Source organism: Tachyglossus aculeatus, chromosome 18 (assembly GCF_015852505.1).
Source record: "Tachyglossus aculeatus isolate mTacAcu1 chromosome 18, mTacAcu1.pri, whole genome shotgun sequence".
NCBI lineage: Eukaryota > Metazoa > Chordata > Mammalia > Monotremata > Tachyglossidae > Tachyglossus > Tachyglossus aculeatus.
The window spans coordinates 7,637,301-7,656,941 of record NC_052083.1 but is presented as its reverse complement, the minus strand read 5'-3'; the positions used below and the strand labels follow the sequence as shown (position 1 = coordinate 7,656,941).

The 19,641-nt window shown below is 44.1% G+C and overlaps 2 protein-coding genes across 2 annotated transcripts in view; one reads left to right on the top strand and one right to left on the bottom strand.

Moving 5' to 3' along the window:
- The window catches only part of RHPN1 (rhophilin Rho GTPase binding protein 1), a 43,574-nt gene extending 40,113 nt beyond the window's left edge, over positions 1-3,461 (bottom strand). Inside the window, exons 1-2 of the mRNA XM_038760346.1 lie at positions 3,410-3,461; positions 3,047-3,312 (exon numbers count right to left, since the gene is read on the bottom strand). Coding sequence (XP_038616274.1) covers positions 3,047-3,121 — 75 coding nt within the window. The 5' untranslated portion in view covers positions 3,122-3,312; positions 3,410-3,461. The remainder of the gene's footprint in view (positions 1-3,046; positions 3,313-3,409) is intronic.
- Positions 3,462-15,934: 12,473 nt separating this feature from the next.
- The window catches only part of TOP1MT (DNA topoisomerase I mitochondrial), a 48,872-nt gene continuing 45,165 nt past the window's right edge, over positions 15,935-19,641 (top strand). Inside the window, exon 1 of the mRNA XM_038760073.1 lies at positions 15,935-16,099. The gene's annotated coding sequence lies outside the window, so the exon portion shown is untranslated. The remainder of the gene's footprint in view (positions 16,100-19,641) is intronic.

Genomic DNA, 19,641 nt, shown 5'->3' with positions numbered 1-19,641 from the left:
GGCTGTGTGCTTTGAAAGAGTGTTTCGTTATCTCAGTAACTTAAAACAAAGGAAAAACCACTCTCACCGATCGTAGGAAACGTTCAGTTATCACACTGGCTTTTTCGGTTGGCTAATCTCTGGCCGATTTGCTGATTCTGGCCACTTAAACGCGTTTAGCCTTCCCTTGGCTGCCCCAGCATTTCCTTACAGAGATTATTCTGCAGAAAAGGCATCAATCTGGCTAAATTGGGGAGGGAGGGGGCTGGAGAATGAAAATGAGGAATGGAGATTTTAAAGTTGGAAACTGAGACTCGCAAGGGGAAAGGAAACTTAGGCAGGGGGAGAGAGAACGTCAAATGCAACTGGGGACAGTTAATCACTTGCTAACTAGTGATTTACTAAACTAGCATAATTTCTGAGGACTAGAAGCCTGGGAAGTGACCACTGGCTCCTAGGGAATGTGGCTGCCTTTGGAAAGAATCCCACCCTGGCAGTCAGGGGAGGAGGTGGCAGGTGCCCCTGGACTGTAAACCCGTTGTGGGCAGGGATTGTCTCTCTCTATGGCTGTATTGTACTTTTCGAGCGCTTAGTACAGTGCTCTGCACACAGTAAGCGCTCAATCAATACGATTGAATGAATATTCTGCCAGAGGGGCAACCCCGGGGGAGTCAGGGGTTGAGAGTTCTAATGTCGGCTCCGCCACTTGTCAGCTGAGTGACTTTGGGCAAGTCACTTAACATCACTGTGCCTCAGTTACCTCATCTGAAAAATGGGGATAAGAATGTGAACCCCACGTGGGGCAACCTGATTACCTTGTATCTACCCCAGGTATCTACCCCAGTGGTAGAAAAGTGCTTGGCACATAGTAAGTGCTTAAAAAATACCACAATTATTATTATTATTCTCTGTGCCTCAGTGACCTCATCTGTAAAATGGGGATTAAGACTGTGAGCCCCACGTGGGACAATCTGATTACCTTGTATTTACCCCAGCGCTTAGAACAGTGCTTGGCACATAGCAAGCGCTTAATAAACACCATCATTATTATCACCAGCCCCATTTCAAAGGAGTGCGTCTCTGGGTTCCCTGGGGAGGACAGTCCTAGCGACTGTGAGAGCTTAATAATAATAATGATGGTATTAAGTGCTTACTATGTGCGAAGCACTGTTCTAAGCACTGGAGGAGATACAAGGTTATCAGGTTGTCCCACGTGGGGCTCACAGTCTTAATCCCCATTTTTCAGATGAGGTAACTGAGGCATGGAGAATAATAATAATAATAATGATAAAATTGGTATTTGTTAAGCACTTACGTGCCAAGCACTAGGCAGGCCAGGCCAGGTCGCGGGGGCCTGACGGCATTCAGTCGATCTTACCTGTACAGATTTATTCTATTTATTTTATTTTGTTAATATGTTTTGTTTTGTCATCTGTCTCCCCCTTCTAGACTGTGAGCCCACTGTTGGGTAGGGACCCTCTCTATATATTGCCAACTTGTACTTCCCAAGTGCTTAGTACAGTGCTCTGCACACAGTAAGTGCTCAATAAATACGATTGAATGAATGAATGAATGGGGTAGATACAAGGTAATCAGGTTGTCTCACGTGGGGCTCACAGTCTTAATCCCCATTTGACAGATGAGAGAACTGAAGCCCAGAGAAGTGAAGTGACTTGCCCAAAGTCACACAGCCAACAAGTGGGGGAGCCGGGATTAGAACTCACAACCTCTAACTCCCCAGCCCGGGCTCCTTCCATTAAGCTACGCTGTTTCTCCCAACAAATATCCTCATTATTAGGATTATTCCATCCGCTTCTTAGTCTGGGAGCGATACCATAATAATAATAATAATAATAATTATAATTATAATGTTGATATTTGTTAAGCGCTTACTCTGTGCAAAGCACTGTTCTAAGTGCTGGGGTAGATACAAGGTAATCAGGTTGTCCCACGAGGGGCTCACAGTCTTCATCCCCATTTTCCAGATAAGGGAACTGAGGCCCAGAGAATAATAATGACGGCATTTGTTAAGTGCTTACTATGTGCAAAGCACTGTTCTAAGCACTGGGGAGGATACAAGGTGATCAAGTTGTCCCACGGGGGGCTCTCAGCTTTAATCCCCATTTTCCAGATGAGGGAACTGAGGCCCAGAGAATAATAATGACGGCATTTGTTAAGTGCTTACTATGTGCAAAGCACTGTTCTAAGCGCTGGGGAGGATACAAGGTGATCAAGTTGTCCCACGGGGGGCTCTCAGCTTTAATCCCCATTTTACAGATGAGGGAACTGAGGCTCAGAGAAGCGAAATGACTTGCCCAAGGCCACACAGCAGACATGTGGGGGAGTTGGGATTAGAACCCACGACCTCTGACTCCCAATCAATCAATCAATCGTATTTATTGAGCGCTTACTGTGTGCAGAGCACTGTACTAAGCGCTTGGGAAGTACAAATTGGCAACATATAGAGACAGTCCCTACCCAACAGCGGGCTCACAGTCTAAAAGATAATAATAATGGTGGCATTTGTTAAGCGCTTACTATGTGCCAAGCACTGTTCTAAGCGCTGGGGGGATACAAGGTGATCAGGTTGTCCCACGTGGGGCTCACAGTCTTAATCCCCATTTTACAGATGAGGTAACTGAGGCTCAGAGAAGTTAGGTGACTTGCCCGAGGTCACACAGCAGACAAGTGGCGGAGCGGGATTAGAACCCACGTCCTCTGACTCCCAAGCCCGGGCTCTTTCCACTGAGTCGCGCTGCTTTTCTAGTGACTTTGAGACTGTGAGCCCACTGTTGGGTAGGGACTGTCTCTCTATGTTGCCAATTTGTACTTCCCCAGCGCTTAGTACAGTGCTCTGCACATAGTAAGCGCTCAATAAATACGATTGATGATGATGATCATCATCATCAATCGTATTTATTGAGCGCTTACTAATTGATGATGATGATGACTGGCCCAAAGTCACCCGGCTGACAAGTGGCGGAGCCGGGATTTGAACCCACGGCCCCTGTGACTCCAAAGCCCGGGCTCTTTCCACTGAGCCAGCATGATTCGAACTCGGACCCACCTTCCTGCCGCTCTCCGCCGGCTGCAGCAGGAATCTCTCTTCCCCTTCTCCATCCTGGTTCTCCTCCAGGATCATCGCCTCCGCCGGGATACCGGGCACTCCTGGGATCCGAAACGAACTTTTCCTCCCCTCGGGACTCTTCGGGGATGGCGAGGGCGTCTTCAGAGCGCTTAGTACAGTGCTCTGCACCCAGTAAGCGCTCAATAAATAGGGGTCGGAGACACCTGCGCGGGTTCCAGCCCCGACAGACCCAGAGGGGCGACGAACTTGGAAATAAAATGAAAACAGTAAAATAAATGACAAAGTGATAAATGATAATAAATGATAAAGTGAAATAAATGATGGTATTTGTTAAGCGCCTACTACGGGCTAGGCGCTGTACTAAGCGCTGCCTGATGCAGTCGAGAGCAGGGAGGCTGCTTTCCCCTGCTCCGCATCGGGGAGATCTTGGAAAGAAAATTCCTGATCCCGTTTTTTCCTGCCTCTCCCTCCAGGAGGGAGGAATAAGGGCTCGAAAAGGGGAGGGGGGCGTGGGAATTTGGCTCCGACCAATCACGTGCCGAGGAGGCTGAAATGGACGGGGCGTCTGGCCAATGGGAGCCGAGAACGGGAGGGTGTCGCCCCGCCCCCTCCCCGCCCCGTCTCCCCTGGCAACGGTGGGAATTAGAACGCCGAGCAACGAGAGCCAGCGCGGAAGTGCGCCTGCGCCAACCGCCCCCCCTCCCATCGAGTGCAGCGCCCTCTGCTGGACGAAAGCGGGAAGCACCGCCCCCTACTGGACCAAACAGGGAAGCGCCGCGAGCTCCCTCTGCTGGACAAAAGAGGGAAGTACCGATAAGGAAGCTCCTCTGCAACCGTAATCCGTGCGGTTTCCAACTCATTGTGGGCAGGGAATATGTCCTTTTTATTATTGTATTGTAATTATTATAATTATAATGGCATTTATTAAGCGCTTACTATGTGCAAAGCACTGTTCTAAGCGCTGGGGAGGTTACAAGGTGATCAGGTTGTCCCACGGGGGGGCTCACAGTCTTCATCCCCATTTGACAGATGAGGGAACTGAGGCACAGAGAACTTAAGTGACTTGCCCAAAGTCACACAGCTGACAGTTGGCAGAGCCGGGATTTGAACCCATGACCTCTGACTCCAAAGCCCGTGCTCTTTCCACTGAACCACGCTGCTTCTCCACGTACATGCAGGCACACAAAAACACATATGCACATACATACCACCACACACACTCATACACACATGTATGCAGAGCTGTCGTTCTGGTTTACAGATATTTTAATCAGTGCGTGCAAGCATGGCTAATGAGATCAGTGTGTATCTGACAATCCCTTCCATATTCTGGCATTTATTAAGCGCTTACTATGTGCAAAGCACTGTTCTAAGCGCTGGGGAGGTTACAAGGTGATCAGGTTGTCCCACGGGGGGCTCACAGTCTTCATCCCCATTTTCCAGATGAGGTGTAACTGAGGCACAGAGAAGTGAAGTGACTTGCCCAAAGTCACACAGCTGACAATTGGCGGGGCTGGGATTTGAACCCATGACCTCTGACTCCAAAGCCCGGGCTCTTTACACTGAGCCACCAAGCGCTTGGTCCAGCGCTTAGAAGAGTGCTTTGCACATGGTAAGCGCTTAATAAAATGCCATTATCATTATTATTATTATTATTATTACAGTGCTTTGCACACAATAAGCGCCGAATAAATATGACTGACTGGCTGACTGAATGAATAACCTGCTCTGATGGCTGGTTTAGGACGCCCATGTGGATTGGGTGGTCAACGATGATGGTATTTGTTAATCGCTTACTATGTGCCAAGCACTGTTCTAAGCATAAATAATAATTTTTGTATTTGTTAAGCGCTTACTATGTGCAAAGCACTGTTTGTTAAGCGCTTACTATGTGCAAAGCTGGGGAGTGCCTTGCACATAGTAAGCACTTAATAAATGCCATCATTATGATTATACAAGGTGATCAGGTTGTCCCATGGGGGGCCTCACAATATTAATCTCCATTTTACAGATGAGGTCACTGAGTCCCAGAGAAGTTAAGTGACTGGCCCAAAGTCACACAGCTGACAAGCGACGGAGCTGGGATTTGAACCCATGACCTCTAACTCCCAAGCCCGTGCTCTTCCCACTGAGCCACGCTGCTTCTCTAAGGAGCGTTTAGTACAGTGTTCTAGGCACAGTTAAACGCTCAAGAAATACCACTGATTGAATGAGCGAGATTTAGCCAAGTTGATACTTTATTGAAGTACACCTTGCACAGGATGCATTTTTGAAAAACCCACTGAATTTTGGTTCACAGCAATGTTTTCAAAACACTCATTACTGCTTTAGGTTATATGTAAATATCTCTGTCAAGCAACCTATTTTTATCCCAAATGAACAGCACACACACAATGCCAAATTATTTAAAGGTTTCTTAAAAAGAGTGATATATTTACAAATAGGTTGGCTAACTTGCCAAAGTTGTTGGAATTTTTTTCAAATACTTGTTAATAGAAAAAAAAAAAGATTTGCTGAAGACTCTGAAGTCCTGTTCTATGGATGGGTCATTTATACGAGAAGCAGCGTCAGAGGTCATGGGTTCTAATCCCGGCTACGCCACATGTCTGCTGTGTGACCTTGGGCAAGTCACTTAACTTCTCTGAGCCTCAGTTACCCCATCTGTAAAATGGGGATTAAGATTGTGAGCCCCACGTGGGACAACCTGATCACCTTGTATCCCCCCAGTGCTTAGAACAGTGCTTGGCACATAGTAAGCGCTTAACAAATGCCATTATTATTATTATTATTATGCAATCTGCAGGTCGTACTTTTTACAAGTTGCAAATGCCTAATTCATTATTTGCAAATTTGATCAAATATGTCAACATTACATTTATTAAAAGGAAGTTATGTTAGTGATTAGACTGTCACAGTGTTAGTGGGTGGGCTTTTCATGGGGGCAGGAACAGGAGTCAGAAATTGCGGAATGAAAAAGGAAAGCATGGAAAGAGACGGAGCGTGAGAGGAGAAGAGAAAGGAGTCCAGGGGGAACACGAAAAACAGATTAAAAACGGAGACACAGAGCCAGGAAGGGATTCCATAGGAATCCCTCACCCAAGAAGCAGCGTGGCTCAGTGAAAAGAGCCCGGGCTTGGGAGCCAGAGGTCGTGGGTTCTAATCCTGACTCCACCACTTGTCAGCTGTGTGGCTTTAGGCAAGTCACTTAACTTCTCTGCGCCACAGTTCCCTCATCTGGAAAATGGGGATTAAGACTGAGAGCCCCACGTGGGGCAACCTGATTAAGTTGTATCTACCCCAGTGCTTAGAACAGTGCTTGGTACATAGTAAGCTCTTAACAAATGCCATCATTATTATTATTATTCCCTATCTTTAACCCCCTACATCCTTCAAGCGCACACCCCTCAAATGCACATCCCTGATACACACACTGCACACACCCTTCACATGCACCTCTTTCACGGAAACTCACAATCAATCAATCAATCAATCGATGCTCTTCCCTTCAGATAATGGACACAGCAGGAAGGAGATGGATACATATTCAATCAAGATCCCGCCTCCCTCACCTCTTCCAACAACCCGACTTCTTTCCAGAGTTTTGTTTCATAGCGTATAAGTCTGCCATGTGGACTCCAAAGGATCTTCTATGGCACAGTTCTCACACTCAAAAACGCACATTTCTTTATTTTTCCTTATTAATAGATACGTGCGGGGAGTCAGGAGTCTGCGTAAGCATGTTTTGAATCGCTTGATTCATTCTGGGGGTAACACTTGGATAGAGATTCTCAGAAAACGTAAGGAAAGCAGGGAAAATAAACATTACTTCCTTGACAGAAGGAGGAATCTTCGTTATGAGGAGATTGATAACAAGCTGTGTTGAGAAGGAAGGCCCCGATTCTGAGCTCAGAATCATCCCGAGTCTATAACTTTGGATGATTATTTCTTGCTCTGAGGACTCCTGGAGAATTTTGTGTCTGGTAGTAGTCCTTGGGTTCAGATAGAAGGTAGGGTGTTTGGGGGAGGAAAGTGCTGACTGACGTTTATTTTCCTCAAGCCCAATAAAGGCTCTATTAGTTGACCTTTAAGACACAATGTCTTTGTTTGCACTGGCTTTTTTCAGAATGATGTGGGAGGTAAAGGGAGTTGGTAGGGAAATCAATGGATTCATTGGATTGGCTGAAGCCAAGGAATTTAATGGGAGGTTTTACTGTGCCACGGTTGCCAGTATATTGTTTTTTTAAAATTTTTGGTGTGTTCTTTAGCCTATCTATTTATCGTGGGTGCACACCATAGATTGAAAAATAAATAACCATCGAGCACGAAGGAAAACATAATATACTGCTCTGTGGGAGCTGTTTGACTGTGATGAATGAAGTTACAGGTACCGCAAGACTAAAAGGAAATCTTAATCAATGGTTGTAATAGCTGCAGATGCATCATCTTTTGAAGCTGTCAGCAATGGAATGCTGGTGAAAAAAAAAACCTAGTGGAATGTGAAAAATGAATTGTTTATAAATACAATCACCACTTTTGTGTTAGTAAGAAAGTTAATCATTTGGAGCCACCTTCAGTAAAGCTTTTCTGAGAAAATAGCTTCTCTGAAAGACTCTGAATGATGATCAATTCCTAGGTCAAAATATTATCAAAATATTCAAGACTGAGTCATGCGAAAGCAAAATACATAGATATATCAAGGACAGCTTCTAGAAAGTAAGGTCGTTGTGGACAGGGAATGTGTCTAACAACTCTGTTCTATTGTCCTCTCCCGAGTGCTAAATAAAAAATAATAATAATAATATTTGTTAAGTGCTTACTATGTGCCAGGCACTCTACTAAGCACTGGGGTGGATACAAGCAAATCGAGTTGGACACAGTCTCTGTCCCATGTGGGGCTCACCGTCTCAATCCTCATTTTACAGATGAGGGAACTGAGGCACAGAAAAGTGAAGCGACTTGCCCAAGGTCACACAGCAGGAAAGTGTCAGAGCCGGGATTAAGTACAGTTAGTGCTCAATGAATACAATTAATTGATTGATTGACAGTACCTTTTAATGGTATTTGCTTAGCGCTTACTATGTGCCAGGGACTCTACTAAGCACTGGGATAGTTACAAGATAATCAGGTTGGACACAGTCTTAATCCGTATTTGACATATGTAGTAACTGAGGCACAGAGAAGTGAAATCAATCAATCAATCAATCAATCGTATTTATTGAGCGCTTACTGTGTGCAGAGCACTGTACTAAGCGCTTGGGAAGTACAAGTCGGCAACACATAGACAGTCTCTACCCAATAGTGGGCTCACAGTCTAGAAGGTCATGGGTTCAATCCACTTAACTTCCCCGTGCCTCAGTTACCTCATCTGTAAACTGGGGATAATAATAATAACCGTGGCATTTGTTAAGCGCTTACTACGTGCAAAGCACTGTTCAGGTTACAAGGTTGAGGGAACTAAGGCCCAGAGAAGTTAGGTGACTTGCCCAAAGTCACACAGCTGACAATTCCACTGGGCTCCCCCCGAGGGATGACCTCATCACCCCCTGCGCTTAGAACAGTGCTTTGCACTGACTGAAATGACTTGCCCAAGGTCACACAGCAGATAAATGGCAGAGACGAGATTAGAACCCGGGTCCTTCTGACTCTAGCCACTAGGCCATGCAGCTTCTCAGTTCCAAGTCATAGAAAATGAGCCGCAGTTTATTAATAGCTTGACTCGGACATAGTGTGGAGTAGTATCATATATGGGCCATTTTGATCCCCCTTCTCTTAAATATCTGCCTCATATCTCATTCCAAACCTGACCCACTCCTCCAACAGCCAGAAGTAGGAGAATGCCTGCTGGGTCACCTTGGGCAAGTCATTTAATTTCTCTGTGCCTCAATTTCCTAATCTAAAAAATGGGGGTTAAATACCTGTTCTCCCTCCCCCTTGGGTTGTGAGCTACGGCACCAGTACTACACCGTGGCTACAACATCAGTACTATGTTACAGTCACTTGAAGTGTAATTAGGTTTTGTATGTATAATTCTAGGGTACATTTCTTCATACAGAGCACCCCTTGTCACCGATACATGTCACATCCTTTTCTAGGAGGAACAGGACTGGTAGCAGTGAGCAAGTGTGAATTCATTCATTCATTCATTCATTCAATCGTATTTATTGAGCGCTTACTATGTGCAGAGCACTGTACTAAGCGCTTGAATGGCACTCTGCATTCGAATCAGTTTCTTCAGGTAGGCTCTCGACCCCAACGCTTCATGACTAGACCAAGGCTCTCCCATCATTTATGATAGGAAACGCCATCATCGTCATCGTCATCGCTACTATTTTGTTTCAGTCTTGACCTTCCGTCTCAGCCGGCTAAACTAAATGATGTCATATTCAGCTGCCCTGAAATCCCGCTCTTCTACTTTGGTCCTAAATGACATCGTGATTCCAGATAAATCTAGATAAATCCAGATAAATCACGTTAATGTATGCCAAACTATTGTGAGGACTATGCGAGAGAGGGAAAAAAACCTTAAAAACAATGGACCTTTTTTATTCACCTGCAATCTAGGAAAAAACTTAGGCTTCAGTCGGTGAAATCTTAAAATTTACAAAGGCCTTTTTGTCACTGTTAACTGACCGCAATACTATTACCTGAAATCTGAATCTACTTAGATAGTCCTATCATCAATAAATATGTATCATTTGCTATTATTATTTATCAGGTAAAACGCCAGTACTCGAACCTCATTTTCCATGCAATCCCATTTTTATTTGGCACGAATGACTTATTTTTAATCTTAGTGAATGCGCTGTAATTCTATTGTCACTGATGCTGACACTGGTATTTTTAAAGGCGGATGAAATATGTTGCTTTCATGAGTTTCTTTTTTAGTTATCGTTCCTACAAATGCTTTGACTGAAACCACTCAGTTTTGATATGGTACTCAGTGAGGCAGTGGGCAAAAGGCAATTCACAGATTAAATGTTCCCTTCATTCAGTTTTTGCTGTCAGAGCATACCAGTCAAATACGGGGCCAAATTATGGAAGAAAAAACCTGAACTGATTTACACATGGTTTGGGGAATAGCAACATGCACGCTGCTGTGAAACTGGTTTAGGGAAAGTTTAATAATCTGAATTGCTTGTAACGAGGAAGGTGAGATCAGGGAAGAAATCAATCAATCAATCAATCAATCGTATTTATTGAGCGCTTACTGTGTGCAGAGCACTGTACTAAGCGCTTGGGAAGTTCAAGTTGGCAACATATAGAGATGGTCCCTACCCAACAGTGGGCTTACAGTCTAGAAGGGGGAGACAGAGAACAAATCAAAACATATTAACAAAATAAAATAAATAGAATAGATATGTACAAGTAAAATAAATGTTTATGATCTCTATTATTATTAATCAGTGTTAGCAATTGCTTTGCATTTTAAATTGTCATTAACCTCTGATGAGCTCGAGACCCTTTACATGACTTTATTTAAATGGAAATAAATTTCATGACACCTCTAGGAGAAGGGGGAAAGAAAGGAGAGCATACTCACACTTTGCTGCTATTTCTACCTTCTCTATGAACTCAGGCACTGAGGCCACTGGATGAGGAGCAGTGTGGCCTGATGGCAAGAGCAGAGGAGCTGGGTTCTAATCCTGCCTCTTTTACTTGCCTTCTGTGTGACCTTGGGCAAGTCACTGAACTTCTCTTTATTTTATTTTGTTAATATGTTTTGTTCTCTGTCTCCCCCTTCTAGACTGTGAGCCTGCTGTTGAGTAGGGACCATCTCTATATGTTGCCAACTTGGACTTCCCAAGCGCTTAATACAGTGCTCTGCACACAGTAATCTCTCAATAAATACGATTGATTGATTGATTGATTGATTGATTCTCTGTGCCTCAGTTCCCTCATCTGAAAAATCTGGATTAAATACCTGTTCTCCCTTTCCCTTAGACTATGTGGGACAAGGACTGTATTTGTTCTGATTGTACTGTATCATCCTCAGCGCTTAATCCAGTGTTTGACACAAACTAAGTGCTTGACAAAGACTGCAGTTAGAGGTGATGGCATTTATTAAGCGCTTACTATGTGCAAAGCACTGTTCTAAGCACTGGGGAGGTTACAAGGTGATCAGGTTGTCCCACGGGGGGCTCACAGTCTTAATCCCCATTTTTATCATCATCATCATCATCAATCGTATTTATTGAGCGCTTACTATGTGCAGAGCACTGTACTAAGCGCTTGGGAAGTACAAATTGGCAACATATAGAGACAGTCCCTACCCAACAGTGGGCTCACAGTCTAAAAGGGGGAGACAGAGAACAAAACCAAACATACTAACAAAATAAAATAAATAGAATAGATATGTACAAATAAAATAAATAAATAGAGTAAAAAAAAATGTACAAACATATATACATATATACCTGTAAATGCCTCATTTACAGATGAGGTAACTGAGGCACAGAGAAGTTAAGTGACTTGCCCAAAGTCACACAGCTGACAACTGGCAGAGCCGGGATTTGAACCCATGACCTCTGACTCCAAAGCCCGTGCTCTTTCCATTGAGCCACACTGCTTCTCATGTTATTATTATTATTCTCAGTTATTATTATTATTATGGGCTACTGCTGCTTGGAAGGGGGAAGCAGCTATTCAGGGACCCTAAACGGAGAACTGCTTCCGCAGCAGCTACAAACTGCTTCAATTTTTAAGCACTCTCTGGGTGGGCTGGGAGCAAGGTCGGCCCTTGATCCACCTCTAGAAGGGCAGAAAGGAGCCCAGCTCGAGAGGCAAGAGGATTTTCAGGGTGAGGTTGGGGAGCCAGGGCCTGTTGGGTAGGGACTGTCTCTATGTGTTGCCAATTTGTACTTCCCAAGCGCTTAGTACAGTGCTCTGCACATAGTAAGCGCTCAATAAATACGATTGATTGATTGATTGCTGAAGGAGAGAGAGTAAGAAATATGGCCTATGGAGTAGACTGGCTGCCGGAACAAGCCTGCGAGCAAGACTAATAAATTGCCCTCACAGTGCTAATCATCATCATCATCATCATCAATTGTATTTATTGAGCGCTTACTGTGTGCAGAGCACTGTACTAAGCGCTTGGGAAGTACAAGTTGGCAACATATAGAGACAGTCCCTACCCAACAGTGGGCTTGCTAATCTCAAAGGGACCAGAGCCCCTCTCAGTCTTATGGCCTTGGGCATCTGAGCCCATTGATCCTCCCCAGAAAAAAACCTCTCCTCTCCCAACACATATCTATCAATCCATCATATTTACTGAGTGTGCCAAGAACTGTACTAAGCGCTTGGGAGAGTACAATATAAGAGACACGTTCTCCGCCCACAATGGGCTTACATATAATAATAATAATGGTATGTATTTAGTGCTTACTATGTGTCAAGTACTGTTCTAAATGCTGGGAATCGTATTTATTGAGCGCTTACTGTGTGCAGAGCACTGTACTAAGCGCTTGGGGTAGTTACAAACTAATCAGGTTGGACACAGTCCCGGCCCCACATGGGGCTCACAGTCATAATCCCCATTTTATAGATGAGGTAACTGAGGTACAGAGAAGTTAAGTGTCTTGCCTGATGTCACACAGCAGACTAGTGGCAGAGCTGGGATTAGAACCCAGGTGCTTCTGACTCTGAGGACTGTTCACTAGACCATGCTTAGGGAGCCTAACTGATATGGATAATAATAATAATAATAATAATAATAATAATGGTATTTGTTAAGCACTTACTATGTGCCAAGCACTGTTCTAAGTGCTGGGGCAGATACGAGGTAATCAGGTTGTCCCACGTGGGGTTCACAGACGTAATCCCCATTTTACAGATGAGGAAACTGAGGCACAGAGAAGTGACTTGCCCAAAGTCACGCAGCTGATAAGTGGCAGAGCCAGGATTAGAACCCACAACCTCTGTGTCCCAAGCCTGGGCTTTTTCCACTAAATTACGCTGTGGATGAAGGGTAAGTAGTGGAAATTGGGGTTGAGGATCCCAGGGGATCTTCCTTTTTCACTTCTGTCTCCTTTTTTCCCCTTTTAGCCTCGCCTTTATCATTATTCTTATGGTATTTGTTAAGCGCTTACTTAAGCGCTTACTGTTCTAAGTGCTGGGGTAGAAACTGAAGGTAATCAGGTTGTCCCTCATGGGGCTCACAGTCTTGATCTCCATTTTATTCATTCAATTGTATTTATTGAGCACTTACTGTGTGCAGAGCACTGTACTAAGCGCTTGGGAAGTACAAGTCGGCAACATATAGAGACAGTCCCTACCCAATAATGGGCTCACAGTCCAGAAATGAAGATGAAGGTAACAGACAAAGAGAAGTTGAGTAACATAACCAAGGGTGCACAGCTAATAAGTGGGGGGGGGGGCGGGATTAGAACCCATGTCCTCTTACTCCCAAGCCTGTGCTCTTGCCACTAGGCCCTGCTGCTTCTAAGGCCATTCCTTTGATCTCTTCTTCTGTTTTTAATAATAATAATGGTATTTGTTCAGCACTATGTGTCAAGCACTGTTCAAGTGCTTAGTACAGTGCTCTGCACACAGCAAGCACTTAATAAATACGATTGAATGAATAAGCACTGGGACAGATGCAAGGTTATCAGGATGTCCCACTTGGGGGTCACAGTCTTGATCCCCATTTGACAGATGAGGTCACTGAGGCCCAGAGAAGTGACTTGTCCAAAGTCACAAGGCTGACAATAATAATGATGGTATTTGTTAAGCGCTTACTATGTGCAAAGCACTGTTTTAAGCGCTGGGGGGATACAAGGTGATCAGGTTGTCCCACATGGGGTTCACAGTCACAGGCCTCCAGGAGGCCTTCCCAGACTGAGCCCCCCATTCCTCTCCCCCTCCCCATCCCCTCCGCCCTACCTCCTTCCCCTCCCCACAGCACCTGTATATATGTTTGTACAGATTTATTACTCTATTTATTTTACTTGTAACATATTTACTATTCTATTTATTTTATTACTATGTTTTGTTGTCTGTCCCCCCCTTCTAGACTGTGAGCCCGCTGTTGGGTAGGGACCATCTCTATATGTTGCCAACTTGTACTTCCCAAGCGCTTAGTACAGTGCTCTGCACACAGTAAGCGCTCAATAAATACGATTGAATGAATGAATAATTCCCATTTTACAGATGAGGTAACTGAGGCCCAGAGAAGCAGCATGGCTCAGTGGAAAGAGCATGGGCTTTGGAGTCAGAGGTCATGGGTTCAAATCCCAGCTCTGCCAATTGCCAGCTGTGTGACTTTGGGCAAGTCACTTCACTTCGCTGTGCCTCAGTTACCTCATCTGTAAAATGCGGATTGACTGTGAGCCCCCTGTGGGACAACGTAATCACCTTGTAACCTCCCCAGCGCTTAGAACAGTGCTTTGCACATAGTAAGCACTTAATAAATGCCATTATTATTATTCTCTGTGCCTGTTACCTCATCTGTAAAATGGGGATTAAGACTGTGAGCCCCCCGTGGGACAACCTAATCACCTTGCAACCTCTCCAGCGCTTAGAACAGTGCTTTGCACAGAGTAAGCGCTTCATAAATTCCATTATTATTATTATTCTCTGTGCCTGTTACCTCATCTATAAAATGGGGATTAAGACTGTGAGCCCCCCGTGGGACAACCTGATCACCTTGTAACCTCCCCAGCACTTAGAACAGTGCTTTGCACATAGTAAGCGCTTAATAAATACCACTATTATTATCATTATTATTCTCTGTGCCCGTTACCTCATCTGTAAAATGGGGATTAAGGCTGTGAGTCCCCCGTGGGACAACCTGACCACCTTGTAACCTCCCCAGCGCTTACAACAGTGCTTTGCACATAGTAAGCGCTTAATAAATGCCATTATTATTATTATTAGTCTCTGTGCCTGTTACCTCATCTGTAAAATGGGGATTAAGACTGTGAGCCCCCCGTGGGACAACCTGATCACCTTGTAACCTCCCCAGCGCTTAGAACAGTGCTTTGCACATAGTAAGCGCTTAATAAATGCCACTATTATCATTATTATTCTCTGTGCCTGTTACCTCATCTGTAAAGTGGGGACAACCTGATCACCTCATAACCTCTCCAGCGCTTAGAACAGTGCTTTGCAGATAGTAAGCGCTTAATAAATACCACTATTATTATCATTATTATTCTCTGTGCCTGTTACCTCATCTGTAAAATGGGGTTTAGGACTGTGAGCCCCCCGTGGGACAACCTGATTACCTTGTAACCTCCCCAGCGTTTAGAACAGTGCTTTGCACAGAGTAAGCTCTTAACAAATACCAGTATTATTAATAATGATAATAATAATAATGGCATTTAGTGACTTAAGTGATTTAGTGACAAGTGATTTAGTGATATTAAGTGATTTAGTGATATTAATTGACTTTCCCAGTCACACAGCCAATAAGTGAAAGAGCTGGGATTACAACTCATGATCTCTGACTCCCAAGGCCGGGCTCTTTCCACTGAGCCACGCTGCTTCAATCAATCAATCGTATTTATTGAGCGCTTACTGTGTGCAGAGCACTGTACTGAGCGCTTGGGAAGTACAAGTTGGCAACATATAGAGACAGTCCCTCCTGCCCTCTGCCCCCGCCATTGCTCCCACCCCTTCCCCTCAGACGAGGGAAAAAGGTTGGCCCTCCCTCTGTAGTCTCGCGAGATTTGCTCGTGCCCCGGCCATCCCCTCAGACGGGGAAAGAAGGGCGGCCCTCCCTCTATAGTCTCGCGAGATCTGCTCCGCGCGAGCTCTGCACATGGCGGGCGCGGGTCGGGTGCGAGGCGGTGGGGGGGACTGCGCATGCGCAGGGGAGGGGAGGCCGCTGAGGCGTCTGGGCGGAGGCGTCTCCCTTGGCAATCCTCAGGCCACTTGGCCACTACTAGCCTAGAGGCTGACCACTAGCCCAAACGCTGACCACTAGCCTGAAACCGCCATTTTCTGGTCCAACAGCAATTTGGAGAGGTCACCCGCCTCTCAGGGGCGGCAACGGGGGCAGAAGCGCCCCTGTGGAAGGGGTGTGTGGAGCGGGTGCGTTGTCTGAGGCGACCGACTCCATCTTGCATTTCCTGGCCTCTGTACACTCCCTCCCTCTGCCCTGACCCCTTCCCCTCCCCGCAGCGCTTGTGTCTATTTGTACATATTTCTTATTCTATTTTATTAATAATAGAGTCTGCAGCTATAATTCCATTTATCTATTTTGAGCTTCAGTTACCTCATCTGTAAAATGGGCATTAAGACTGTGAGCCCCTCCCCGCAGTGCTTGTGTGAGCTTGTTACCTCATCTGTAAAATGGGCATTAAGACTGTGAGCCCCTCCCCACAGCACTTGTGTCTATTTGTACATATTTCTTATTCTGTTTTATTAATAGCATCTGCAGCTATAATTCCATTTATCTATTTTGAGCTTCAGTTGCCTCATCTGTACAATGGGGATTAAGACTGAGCCCCTCCCCGCAGTGCTTGTGTCTATTTGTACATATTTGTTATTCTATTTTATTAATGATGGCGTCTACAGCTATAATTCCATTTATCTATCTTGAGCTTCAGTTACCTTATCTGTAAAATGGGCATTAAGACTGTGAGCCCCTCCCCACAGCACTTGTGTCTATTTGTACATTTTTCTTATTCTATTTTATTAATGATAGTATCTACAGCTATAATTCCATTTATCTATTTTGAGCTTCAGTTACCTCATCTGTAAAATGGGCATTAAGACTGTGAGCTCCTCCCCACAGCGTTTGTGTCTATTTGTACATATTTCTTATTCTATTTTATTAATGATAGTGTCTACAGCTATAATTCCATTTATCTATCTTGAGCTTCAGTTACCTCATCTGTAAAATGGGCATTAAGACTGTGAGCCCCTCCCCGCAGCGCTTGTGTGAGCTTGTTACCTCATCTGTAAAATGGGCATTAAGACTGTGAGCCCCTCCCCACAGCGCTTGTGTCTATTTGTACATATTTCTTATTCTATTTTATTTATGATAGCGTCTACAGCTATAATTCCATTTATCTATTTTGAGCTTCAGTTGCCTCATCTGTACAATGGGCATTAAGACTGTGAGCCCCTCCCTGCAGCGCTTGTGTCTATTTGTACATATTATTCTATTTTATCAATGATAGTGTCTATAGCTATAATTCCATCTATCTATTTTGAGCTTCAGTTGCCTCATCTGTCCAATGGGCATTAAGACTGTGAGCCCCTCCCTGCAGCACTTGTGTCTATTTGTACATATTTCTTATTCTATTTTATTAATAATAGCGTCTACAGCTATAATTCCATTTATCTGTTTTGAGCTTCAGTTACCTCATCTGTAAAATGGGCATTTCCCTGCAGCGCTTGTGTCTATTTGTACATATTCTATTTTATTAATGATAGTGTCTACAGCTATAATTCCATTTATCTATTTTGAGCTTCAGTTACCTCATCTGTAAAATGGGCATTAAGACTGTGAGCCCCTCCCCACGGCGCTTGTGTCTATTTGTACATATTTCTTATTCTATTTTATTAATGATGGTGTCTACAGCTATAATTCCATTTATCTATCTTGAGCTTCAGTTACCTTATCTGTACAATGGGCATTAAGACTGTGAGCCCCTCCCCACAGCGCTTGTGTCTATTTGTACATATTTCTTATTCTATTTTATTAATGATGGTGTCTACAACTATAATTCCATTTATCTATTTTGAGCTTCAGTTACCTCATCTGTACAATGGGCATTAAGACTGTGAGCCTCTCCCTGCAGCGCTTATGTCTATTTGTACATATTTCTCATTCTATTTTATTAATAATAGTGTCTACAGCTATAATTCCATTTATCTATTTTGAGCTTCAGTTACCTCATCTGTAAAATGGGCATTAAGACTGTGAGCTCTTCCCTGCAGCGCTTGTGTCTATTTGTACATATTTCTTATTCTATTTTATTAATGATAGTGTTTACAGCTATAATTCCATTTATCTATCCTGAGCTTCAGTTACCTCATCTGTAAAATGGGCATTAAGACTGTGAGCCCCTCCCCACAGCGCTTGTGTCTATTTGTACATATTTCTTATTCTATTCTATTAATGATAGTGTCTACAGCTATAATTCCATTTATCTATTTTGAACTTCAGTTACCTCATCTGTAAAATTTGGATTAAGACTGTGAGCCCCTCCCCGCAGCGCTTGTGTCTATTTGTACATTTTTATTACTCTGTTCTATTAATGATAGTGTCTACAGCTGTAATTCCATTTATCTATTTTGAGCTTCAGTTACCTCATCTGTAAAATGGGGATTCAGACTGTGAGCCCCTCCCTGCAGCACTTGTGTCTATTTGTACATTTTTATTACTCTATTCTATTAATGATAGTTTCTACAGCTGTAATTCCATTTATCTATTTTGAGCTTCAGTTACCTCATCTGTAAAATGGGGGTTAAGACTGTGAGCCCCACGTGGGACAACTTGATCACCTTGTCTCCCCTTCAGCGCTTAGAACAGTGCTTTGCACATAATTCATTTATTCGCTCAATTGTATTTATTGAGCACTTACTGTGTGCAGAGCACTGTACTAAGCGCTTGGGAAGTACAAGCTGGCAACATATAGAGATGGTCCCTACCCAACATGGACTCACAGTGTAGAAGCGGGCTCACAGTCTAGAACTAGAAAAGCACTGTTCTAGCATAGTAAGCGCTTAACAAATGCCAAAATTATTATTACTTTTGTTGTCTGTCTCCCCCCTCTAGACTGTGAGCCCGTTGTTGTGTAGGGACCGTCTCTATCTGTTGCCGAATTGTACTTTCCAAGCGCTTAGTACAGTGCTCTGCACACAGTAAGCGCTCAAGAAATACGAATCAGTGACTCCACCAGTTGTCAGCTGTGTGACCTCCGTTCATTCATTCAATTCAATCGTATTTATTGAGCGCTTACTGTGTGAATAGTACTGCACTAAGTGCTTGATTTATGTTATGTCACTTCTCTGTGCCTCAGTTTCCTCATCTGCAAAATGGGGATTATGACTGTTAGCCTTACGTGGGACAACCTGATTACCTTGTAATAAGAATGATGGTATTTGTTAAGCACTTACTATGTACCAAACACTGTTCTAAGCACTGGTGTATCTACTTGGCACATAGTAAGCGTTTAACAAATACCATAATTATTATTATTGTGCCACTCTCCCGTGGTCTCTTAATAATTTTGGTGTATGTTTGGTCCTTCACCTTCTCCCCAATCGCCCCCCCACACCCAACCTCACTCCGTGGCAATGTTCCCTTACCACCCCGCCTGTCCATGATGGAAGTTTCCTCTTCTCCCTCATCCCTTTCTCCCTTGCTTTTTCCCAGGTTTCCCATCCCCTCCTTGACCCTAGCAACCCTCTTCCTCTAGGATTGACCCTTCCTCCCTTAGCTCTGCCCATCTCAGAGCTGGGCTCCCCGCCAAAGCAGATTCCAAAGGTTTTGTCTGTACCCCAGTAGCCCACAGATTTTTTAGGGGGGAGTATGCATTTATGGGATTCAATACAAGTGACCAGATATAGAAGTAGTAATCATCATCAGCATCATCAATCGTATTTATTGAGCGCTTATT